Raw genomic sequence first — 12064 nt, forward strand, 5'->3', positions numbered from 1 at the left:
TTATAAAATTCAAATATTAACGAAAATATTACTTTCATTCAGTTCCTATTATTATTATTTGTTTTTTTTTTTTTTTTGTACCCCGCCATATCTCTAATTTTCATATTCTGATCTTTCATTATCAAGAAAAAGGAGAAGAAATACAAAATATGATTTTGTATTGCTTTTGTACTGCTTATAATTCGTCATCCGTCTGTCCACAAATAAATCGCATACGGAAGAAAAATTCAATTAATGAATCATTTCAATTGTTATAAAATTAGTATGCTGTGAAAAAGAAAAAAAAAAAATTTTTTTTTCATTGAATGAATGGATTAAAATTTTTTGTGAGCCAATTTTTGAAATGTTTGATGATTAAAATTAAAATTTGAGAAAAAGAAAACATTTTCTTTTCTTTTTCAAATGCTAAATATTCGTTATCTTAATACAACATATCGCTAATTTACATATTTTAAGTTTTGCTCTCTCTTTCATTTCATTTGTATATTTGTTCAGAGATTTTTCGAGAAAGAAGAAAAGAAAGAAAGAGACAAAGAGAGGGGACAGAGAGAGAGAGAGAGGAGAATGACAGGGTAATATAAAATGACGATGGATGAGGTGGAGTTTCAGTCCTGTTGTGGTGGACAAAAGGAGAGGTGAGGGGGAGGGGGCAGAGGGGGGGGGGGGGGTTGACAGATGTGGGTGAGTGGAGAGGTGAAATTATCGACTTGCAAGCAGAGTTTGTATCAGTGAAACACTGATCTCAACAATGTCCTTTTTCTATTCCACCGCATTTACTTGTAACTTTATGGTTCATTTAGTTGACATTTCAATATTTCATCTCTTTTAACACTTATACTCTCTGCTTTATCCTTTTGCATGTGTGCTTGTTTATATTTCAATTAAATGATCATTGCATCATTGTCAATTAAATAATACATTCTCTCTTGGGATCTCTTTGCTTCATTTTGTCTTTAATCTTTTTGATACTTTTCAAATCAAACCAATTAGAAATTGGCTTATTATATTCATTTAACTTACCCATTTTGTTAGTCTTACATTTTTTTCTCTTATTAAAATCATACATATATTTCTAATATGTCATATGATTTTCAATATGTAATTTTTGCTGTGCATTTATGCTAATATGTAATAAAGATCAAATATTATTAGAATAGATCAATAATCATTTATTATTTCCAACATTTTAAAATTAATGGATTAACATGAAAAAAGGATTTTATTTATTTTTTTTACAAACAAGTATACCATTTTGCATATAAATTTCCAAGTTCTTTGTGATTATGAATATGACATTTTGGCATATGACAAAACGCTTATTTTACTTAAATCTGATAAACGATATGATATGATATGATATAAAAAAGTTAAAACAAAAGTCTACTACATTCTTCTTTTCTCTTTCTCTCCTTTCCTGTAAAACGTTTCATTTTGAAAAATCAAATCAAACATTTTAGTATTAGTATTATTAAAAAAGTACGATTTCTTTGATTTTACATCATTCAGGTTTATTGTTATATTATGTACGATACGTGTTTTGAAAGCGTAGCACACGTAATAATTCATTTTAATGTTAGAAACATCATAAGTGGTGGCAATGTTTCAGTTTATTTCTCTAATTTATATTCAGTGTCGAATATGGGAGAGAAAAATTTCTAAATGATTTATGAAATTAAAATAACCTCGCGGTATTGACAACGTACTACGTCTATTCGTATGTTTCTTTTTTATATTTTCATCACACGTTTTATATCCCTTAAGAATTATGAAAAAAGAAGAAAAACGTGATATGTGATAAACCGGAATATTCCAAAATACATGTTGTGTTGCTTCTCCATTTTTGTGATTATTTTGTCAATTCAATCGATATTGCAAACCGGATAGTGAAAAACCTTCTTGATCTCCAATGAAAATTATTATTAGAAATCTTTAAAATATGATGTAACAATTTGATTTCCTATTTTTATTAACTGTGGCATTTCCATTTTCATTTCTATTTCCACTTCCATTTTTTTTAGCGAATTGAGACTAAAATTTCCTATTTCTTCTTTCACACCTATTATGCACAGCGTTAAAATATGTGTTTCCTCTGAAGAAAAAATAAAATGGAATTGTCACACACTGTCACACACATTTATACACAAACTGAAATTCACCTTCACGTTACTTTTTTTTCTTGAATGTTCCAAGTGTAACTAAATTTAAAAAAAAATTTTTTCATGCCGCTTCCAATTATTTCTGCATTTCTTAAAACAAAAGCACAATTTGTTAGTACCAAAAGTTTTCCCTTTTTTTTACAATATATATTTTATAGTGCTATTCTCTTTCATCTTCGTTTTTCTCTTTCTTTTTTGAGTTCTATTTCTAAAATTTTGTAGCAAAATATTTTGCATTATTATATCCAGATCTTCATTAAAATCTGAAATTAAATATGGTTACTTTATTGCTTCAGGAAAACTTAATTTAATCAATTAACAAGCAGGTCTATTAATTCAAAAAAAAAAAGAACTAAATTAATTAATAACTAATTTATTCAATAATATATAACAGAAAAAAAAGTTAGAACATATAAAATATTTCTTAAGAAAACTGATATAAAGGATATCTTTTTTAGAATTAATTTTCAATCATTCACTGAAGGAAATGAACGATCGATTGTTTTTACAAACTTTCTAGCATAATATTTGAAATGATAACAGTATTGTATATAGTATAATTGTTATCATTTCTTTTTCGTTTTTTACCTTTATCAATCTTTGTTCTTTAGTTTTTGTCATTTTTCACTGTTTTAAATTATGGCACTTCACATTCATCTTTCCCAATTCAAATCTATAAATTATTATTCTCGTATACAAATTTTGCCTTATTCACTATATCTCACCACTGATAATTCAATTCTTATGCTCCTTCTAGATGTTACAGTAATATCAGAAAACTTTTTGATAAGGTTAAAGAATTTAAATCGTGTTCATTGATCACTTTAAATCTCGTTTATCGTACTTCACTAATTTAATTTATGGAATTTCCGTTTTCCTTTTTTTTTTTTGTTTAATGAGAACACTTGCAGGTGTTAAATTTGCAAATGAATTCCTCACATATATTCTTTGATATATTTGATATGTTATGAATCATGAAATATATTTCTAAAAAATATAATGAAAATAGTGTGAAATCCATTCCTAATTTAACATCTGCAAGTGTTTTAGAACGGAAATTTTACAAATTTAATTCATAGGATATCATTAAAAAAAGAAGAGATAATTTAAAAGATAAACCTATCATATTAATTGTATTAGACTATTATATTAATTTTGAAGCATTGTATTTAATAGTTTGGATATTATTTATAATTTCAAATTTTATTTATAAAACAAATTTTTTCACATCCACCAAAATCATATTCTCTTTTCTAATACATTGTTGTTCAATTGTCATTATATCAATTATCATTTCTAATCATAATTTTTTTTTTATTTACATAAGTTTTAAATTATTTTATTCAATTTCTGGATGTCTTTTTTCTTACTTTCAGAAGTTCCAGTAGATAATTAGTTAGATTAACATATCGTATTTCAAATCCTGCACAGTCTTTCTTAAATCTGAGTTATGATTATCATCATAACAAGAAATTAAGAATTTTTTTTTTCTAAGAATTATTATTTTTTAGTTTTTAGTTTATAAATATGCCTTGAAATGATATGCTCAAATATTTCATAAACGGCAAAAAAAAGGATTTAAATGCTTATATAATGACCAATGACATGTGATTACAATGAGTGAAGGATATGATCTTTACACTTTCTGTAGTAAAAGTTGAATTTCAACATTGTGTTAAGAATGACTGTCGTTGGATTAGCAAATGTTTACAACAGTTCAATATTGCATGCAAATTTCATTTGGAACAAAGAAATATTAAGCAGTGCAGATATGAATGTTATCTTAAATGAAATATAATTTTGAAACAATTTTAAATTTCCCTAAGAAATATTCAGTTGGAACAATCTTTAGTCCTTTGGTTTAATTCACTTTTATTTCGACATATTATAATTCGATTTTTCCGGCAATATCTATGGGAAGAAAAGAAAAAAAAAGAACCTTCAACAGGAGGAAGATTATCATCTGTTCGGGAGGAAATTTCATTTATCAATAATAGAAATTTCGATTTGAGTAGTTATAAACTTCAGTTAATTAATCAACTGAAGTTTAAGGTTTGATATTAGTTATTATTTGTTGATGAATGATATTTTCACTTATTTCAATAATAAATCAAATCATTCTTCAGAAATGTAGTTGGTTTGATCAATATTGATTTTAATTAATTAATTAGTTAAAAATTAAAGTCTTATACCAGTTAATATTTACTGATGAACAGTATTTCTATTTATTTTATACTGAAAAGAATCATTCTTGGAAAAATTCAATAAAAAGAATTATTCTCGAGAAAATTCAATAGGATGAATCATTCTTGTTATAGCTAAATAATTCATTGCACTTAGTTTTATTTTTTTTTTTTTTTTTATTTCTTTATTTGTGAAAATATTTCAATGTTTCGGAAATGATAAATGTTGAACGGTTCCGGAAATGATAACATTTAGTACGGTACAATTTTTAAACCGATAAGTACAATTTCAGATATTCCTACAAATGGTTCACGGCTGTGGTAATCGAACATTGAAATTTTTATTTTTCACTGCAAATTTATTAACTTGTGCATTTGGTGCACTTCTTTTTGGCATTTCATTATGGGCTTATCATGATGAAAATTTTTTGCAAAAATTAGAAAAAGTACAGGAAATACATAAAGAATATTCTCCTGAACTAACACAAGTAAATATATTCAATTTTCTTATTATCAAATTTATTCCTAATGCAAAATTTTAGGTATAAATTTTCTATTCTATTCACATTATTTTTAATTATCGCTTAATTTTTGAGATATAACGAATTTTAGACGTTTGCAAAAATCAAATCATCGTTGAATTCAATTCAAAAATTTGACCAATTGTCTTGAATGGCATAAATTATCTGAAAAATAGAATTTGAATTTTTTCGCTTTAGATAGGAAATATGAATTATTTCAGCATCAAATAGGATTGTGGTTATTAATAATTATTGGTGCATCCATATTTCTTGTTGGTTTTCTCGGTTGTTGTGGTGCGATATGTGAAAGTACCAAGCTATTGGCTTTAGTAAGTTGAAATTTTGTTTTATTTCGAGAAGCTGACATCTCTTAATAGGCTATTACCTTTCTTACTAGGTCACCTCTTATTAGTTTATAATTTTATTTAAAATTTGACATGTTGATAAGCAGCTTGCATTTTTTTTTAAAGAAATTTTTTAACTCGAAATCTTGTCTTTTTTTTTTAGAAAAAAATAACTGTTGAGTTTTTGTCTATTTAAATGAGGATAATTTGTAAATAAGACATAACATTTTTCAAAAACTTTAATTTGATTGTTTAAAATGAAGTTAAATGGTAAATTAGCTAATTAAGTTGCGATGATTTGGTTGTTGTTTTGATCGGTTCTGAAATTATTTCATTTGTTGAAATAAATCTTATAATCGTTCTCAGTTATTTCTAATTTTAGTTTTCTATTATTGTATTAATTCTTGCAATACTTGAAGTTGCTTCGATAGTACTTATAATTGCTGGCAAGGATCAATTTAAAAATGCTTTATATGTAAGTTATTCGCTTTTCTTTGGCTTTTATTCCTTTTTCTTTTTTTTTTGCTTGAGAAATTTTGCTGAACTGTAAGATATATTTGATTTGAACTTGAATGAACTTTTTGACCTACGTATGTTTTAACTTTAAAAAATTTTTCAAGTTTTCATCAGATGATGAGATCATCACTCCTAAAGAAAATTACGATAGACAATTAATCTGATTGGTTTAACTTTTGGAAAAGCTTTCGAAAAATTGTGTTAAATTATTGGTTAAACAAGAGGTATTAATTATAACCTGAAAGATATATAATTTTAATTTATTTCTGTTGATATTTTATTATATACTGGTAAGTATAAGCTAAAAGATGAAAGTAAATCATTTATTGAAAAACTAAATCATTTCAAAAAATTCCAAATTGTGCAAACTTTAATCCTTTAAAATATGCATATATTAATAGTAGCTAATTTTACAAAAATTCACCTGCAAAAACTTAATATGACAGAAAAATTTTCGTTTATCATCCTGAAATTCTGATAACTTATCATTCCTTCCTTATCAAATGATAACAGAAATTGATAGCATAAAAGTTTATTTCATCTCAGAATTTACTATCAAAAACTGGCGAATCAGAAGATGAAATGCAACATTTTAAACCTATCGAAGATTTATTCCAATGTTGTGGTCCAACAAATGAAACAATGGTTCGATACATCGAGAATGGCTTATGTGAGGATGAATTAAGAAATAAAGTTCGTTTTCTTTTTTCTTAAAAAAATAACAAAGAAAACAGTTTTTGAAACGTTTTCAGAAAATTCTAGATATTTTCTCATTGTGAATTTGACAGAAATCTTTCTTGGAATCATTTTTATTGTTTCAAAATATGCAATTTTATAACAATAATAATGTGAAAAATCTAAAAGATTTATTAATGCATTGTTTGATAAATATTGATTAGTTCCTTCAATTTTTTGCTAAAATTAAAATTATTAATTTTATAAAACTGTTCACAATAGCTTTCATCTAGAAATACAATCTAGCAATGGTATTAGATTAAAAATGTCAATGTATATTCTCAATTATTTGAATTTCATTTACAAATAATCACCAATAATAATACAATTAATTATTATTTTAGCAGAATATGAAAAATGAAATTGGTAATAAAGTTTTAGCAGTATTAGTTGCTGTTAAGGTACTTCATTGAAAAAAAAAAAGAAGGAAGAAAAGCCAACTGTTTCAAAGTATTAATTTTCAAATATTTATTTCAGCCGAATTGTTTCGCAGTAATATCCGATCATTTTGATTCATCTCAAAAAGATATCATTAAAATTTCCGTCGTTTTAATAATTATTGATTTGCTTGCATTATTTTCTACATCTATGCTTTATAAAGCATTTCGCTATCAAACACCATACTATTATGCTTAATTTTCCTTTATTTTCAACTAATTATTCATGTTTGTACCAAATAACTGAATGATATTTTAAAAAATTCTCAAATAAATATCATTTTTTTTTAATCAGAAATCAATTATTCATGTTTTGTATTACTTTTTATTGATATATTGATATTAAAAAAAAAAAATTAAAAGTAATATCAATATTTCTCTTATTCCATTTCCATCGAATTTCATTTTTTTTTTCTCTGATTGTGTTCTTTTTTTTTCTTTTTGGTATTATTAAATACCTCAAAAGAATTATCTTTTTAGAGTTTCAAAATTTTATAAGAAAAAAAAAAGAATTATTGATAATATTGTCACCTTTCTTATTGTGTATGGATTTTTTACTTTTATTACTTTGAAAATAAATTTTATACATTATTTTTTTCATGCATTAACAACAATATATGACAAAAAATTTTGCAATTTCTAACATTTTGCTTTGAATTAGTTTTTTTTGGAACAATAAAGCACAACTAATATGACTGGATAAAAGTGCTTTAAGGAAAAAAGAATTTCTTAATGATATAAGTATTAATTAGATGAGGTTAAAGGTTAACTTTAATTGATACAATTTGTTAGAGATAAAAATGATATAATCAAATGAAATATTATAAAAAACCATTTTTTATCACAAATATAGTTTCATAAATTTGCTAATGCTTGAGGCATAGTATGTGGCGCAATTGTCCGCGGTCAAATATACGCAACCATTTCAGTTACTTATACCTTTCAAATCTGCGTAGTAATTTTCTTTGTTTTTTACGTGACGCACAGTAGGAGCGGAATTATCCACAATCATAAATGGATTAAGCTTAATTGCTTTCAATAATCAAATAAGCTTATTTATTTAGTAAGGTAAGTAAGTATTTTATAAAATAGGTATTTTGCTCAGCTAATATAGCAAACCTGAAATTTGTTCATATTAATCATTTTTCAAACGTATTAAGCAAATTTTAAAAAAAAATTCGAATAGATCGAAAAAAAAAAGATTAAATCATAGCATTTCTATATATAATTTCATACGAAAACTTTCACATATTAAAATTTTTAATGACGTGAAAATAGCATTAGTATTCGAATAATTTAAATTGCTATCATTTAATACTTTCATACAAAGTGATAGTATTTCTTTCCAAAAATAAAATTTAATTATAAATTTACCAAAAATCTTAAATTATTACATTATTTTATCACATTTTCTGCTTATTTATTCAATAAGAATTTTAGGATTATGAAAGTAAAAAGAAATTTAATCTTTTTTTCCACAATTTTTATGTGTAATTGTTTTTTTTTTTCATTTTTTTTTAAATTTATAAAACAAATTATTATCAATAATTATTTAAATCTATCATAATTTGTGATAATTTGATTTTGCAAAAAAAAAAGTGATTAAAAAGCAATATGATAAAGCTTTATTTGCATTTAATATGATTACAAATATTTAAAATGCAACATTTAATACTTGAAATGATCATTGTTACTTTTTTAATTAAATTTGAATAGCAGCTGCATTTCAAAGCTAAGATGAGCTTCCTAGTCCTATTATTTCTGGCTATTATAGCAGGCCTTGCAGCAGCTTATTATACTGGTCATTTGGATTCATACATCGCTCAAATTCAACAGAAGGCGAAACATTGACAAACTGATGGCAAATCAACAAAGAATGTTTATAAATTAATATAGAAGAAAAAAAAAAAAAAACTCACATTTACAATAATATATGGAACTGATCGATTTTACTATGACTTTAATTTATAATTGTAATAAATGAAATACGTATTTTTGATGAAATGCATTAATTATTATTAAGAAACTTTTATCTCTGTTATCATTTATCTTATCAATTAGCATAAAGTGGAAAAATTAGCAACTGATTGATAAATACAATCTTATCAACTATCATTTACTTACAGTGTTAAGAAAGTTTAAGTGTAAAGTTACAGTACGTTGAACGATAATAGATTCTACTATACATTTAAACAAATTACATACAATTCGTAAAGATAAAAAAAGTAGAAAAAAAAAAAAAACTTATTTTAATGATAATTTTCGAAAATAACTGAATCTCATATTTTTTGATCTTAAACTTTCCTAGTGATAACGATGATACCATTAAGGTTTTGTAGATATGTTTTGATACGGTTATAATTGATAAACATAAATTTATTGGTAAATAATTTCATATAGGTTTCTTCTCAATTAAATCATACTTATTAATATGATTATCACTGATAATCATAAAACACCAATAATTATTTATTATAATTGAATGCTTTTTATATATTTCTTGCAAATTAAATTATCTATTTATTAAGTAATTGTAAAAATATATTTATAATTCTTTTTTTGCAAAGAATGAAAAACATATAAAAGATAAGAAAGAATACTCATATTGTTATATAATTTTTTTATATTTCATTTTATCTAATTTTCATTCCTTTTAAAAAACCAAATTTCTAACAATTTTATTGCTAGCCTAGAAGTATGATAAGTCTCAAATTAAGCCTAGTCTAATTAAGTAAATTGCTTTAATCATATTCATGATAATATATATTAATAATATCAAGCAACAACAAATGATAAGCAATCCACATATAAGAGCTATAAAATATTTTATAGTTATTATTTACTCTTAAATAATAACTATAAAATATTAATAATTATTATTCATTACAGTACATTTTTGTACTTTGTGATAAATGAATGTTTTTTTTTTTTCTTTTTTTGAAAAAGTTAATGATGTATTAAATTTGGAAAATATTAGAGCCATTGAAATATTTCAGTGAGCATTTAATTAATTTTAAGTACAACAGAAAATGATTAGTACAGTACAGAGAGAGAGACTAATACACTAATACATATGAAATTTGTTGAAAAGATTTACAAATGTAATTCACAAGTATCATTATCATTTCATCTAGCAACTTTTAATATACAATTTGATTTGAAAATAATGTGATTATGGATTATTTTAAATAATAATTGCTGTAAATATAAGCAAATCCTTTAATAATAACTGTTTAACTATTTGCAATTAATTTATTCATCGATATATTTTCAATATTTCAAACATTTTAGCATGCATTTCTCCTTTTTTTTCATAAAATCAATTAACAATTATATGCAATGTTTATTGTTAGAAAAAAAAACGCAAATTTTGATTGAATGTTTTATTGTGTTATATAGTTACATTAATAATATCATTTTATTTTATTTTATTGTAATAGCAAATTTATTCATTTATGATTTAATCGATGAATAATAAATACAATAGAAATGAATAAATTTAATTTGATTTATTTATTATTGAATTTCTGTTTAATAATCATTCATGGTCATCATCATTGCTCTTAAAAATTAATAAAATACAAAAGTTTTTAGTGATAAATGATTGTCAAATAATTTATAAAAAGTAAGAGGAATTATTTGAAAGAAAACAAAATTTAATTAATTTTAATATCATACCTACGTGAACGTGTTATTGGACCAGATGGAATTGTCTTCTCATTATGTACTGCTTTTGTTTTTTTTGAATTACATCGAGCAGTAATTTTCTTAGCTTTTCCATTTGTGAGCGATTTTGTTCTATTTGAAATTGTTGGCGTAGCAGTGGTCGCTTTACGTGTTTTACTTAATTTTTTTTTCTTTTTAACTTGTGTACGATTATGCTTTGATGTTGATGAAACTAACTCGTCGTCGTAATCTTCCTCATAATCTTTCCTGAATTTATATTGAAGAAAAAAAAGTTACAAAAATTTTTTAAATTTTCTTCAGAATTAAATTAGACGATAATTTATTACATGCACTTAACATGATATGATGGTGTACGACGATGATTATATGATCGATGATTTTGATCATAATCATAAAATTCTTCATCATTATCTTTCTCCTCGTCGTCCTCGTCCTTCTCCTCACCATCGCCCGTGCAACTATCGTCAGAGTCTTCATCATCTGAGTAGTGACTGTAATGTGTCTTCTGAAATTCATTCATTTTAATACAACTGTTCTTTCTTTTATTTAAAACATCAATTATTAAATTTTAAGAAAAAAACAAATCTTTTTTTCTCTTCAAATTATAAATTTTTGTTAAGAAATTAACTGATGAAAAATGCTTCTGTTACCATGGCAAGAGCTTTAGCTCGACGTGATAACAACGGTGCAACACTACCAAGACGAATTCGTCCTTTCCGAACGCTTCGAATTTCTGGTGACTCATCACGACATGCTACACGGTCTCGAATTGGTTTGCTCAATTTTACACCTCGTTTTGCACGATTAGCACCACTTAGCCTTAATGCCGCTTGTCGCTTTGTCCCCGACATTTTATCCCACAATTGCAAGCAATATTATTGAACACGAACACGTAAAATCAACGTGAATACGAAACCCAATCAGAATTACGGGTTAAGAAAATCAGTTAACTTCTGGCTTTTGATGAACAATGATTGTATTTCGTTATTTGCTGGTTTATATAAATATTTATCTTTATTTTTAAAAAATTTGCATATTCCAAGAAATTGCTTAAGCGATAAATGTAAATGAAACAATTCATTTCATTAAATTTTGAAATTTTTCTTTTTTTTAAATGATGTAAAATAAGAGACAATGGATGAATTTTATTTCTAATTCCAATAGGAAAAGTATTATGATTTTAAGAAATTAATTTAGAAAAAGTTTTTTCTCAATGAAATAAGTAAATAATAGAATGGAAATTTTAATCTTTCAGTATTTCAATTTTCGAAGAAATTTTAAAGTGCCATCTTCTTGTGCATATTAATTGATAATTTTATTGCTTTATGAAATTCAAATTGCAAACAGTGAAAATAAAATGTTACAGTTTCTCATTATTTGCTTTTGTAAAATCATTAGACACTTGTGCTTACGTCTTGTTTAACGGAAAAGTTACAAAAGAAGGAGAAAAAAAAACGAAACATAAATGAATGATAAATAGTGCAT

At 24.6% G+C, this 12064-nt stretch overlaps 2 protein-coding genes across 2 annotated transcripts; one reads left to right on the plus strand and one right to left on the minus strand.

Annotated features, from left to right (window-relative positions):
* Positions 1 to 4644: 4644 nt before the first annotated feature.
* On the plus strand, positions 4645 to 7091 carry Bma-tsp-9 (Uncharacterized protein; the record flags this gene model as incomplete). The annotated part of the gene is made up of 5 exons (XM_043081594.1): positions 4645 to 4827; positions 5082 to 5189; positions 5587 to 5679; positions 6267 to 6413; positions 6933 to 7091. 5 exons carry the CDS (start codon positions 4645 to 4647, stop codon positions 7089 to 7091), a joined length of 690 nt encoding a protein of 229 aa, XP_042937528.1.
* Positions 7092 to 10423: 3332 nt separating this feature from the next.
* Bm10602 (uncharacterized protein) lies at positions 10424 to 11430 on the minus strand (the record flags this gene model as incomplete). The annotated part of the gene is made up of 4 exons (XM_043081595.1): positions 10424 to 10454; positions 10571 to 10825; positions 10906 to 11084; positions 11230 to 11430. 4 exons carry the CDS (start codon positions 11428 to 11430, stop codon positions 10424 to 10426), a joined length of 666 nt encoding a protein of 221 aa, XP_042937529.1.
* Positions 11431 to 12064: the final 634 nt, after the last annotated feature.

The sequence above is a fragment of the Brugia malayi genome (assembly GCF_000002995.4).
Source record: "Brugia malayi strain FR3 genome assembly, contig: Bm_v4_Chr4_scaffold_001, whole genome shotgun sequence".
NCBI classification, from domain to species: Eukaryota; Metazoa; Nematoda; class Chromadorea; order Rhabditida; family Onchocercidae; genus Brugia; species Brugia malayi.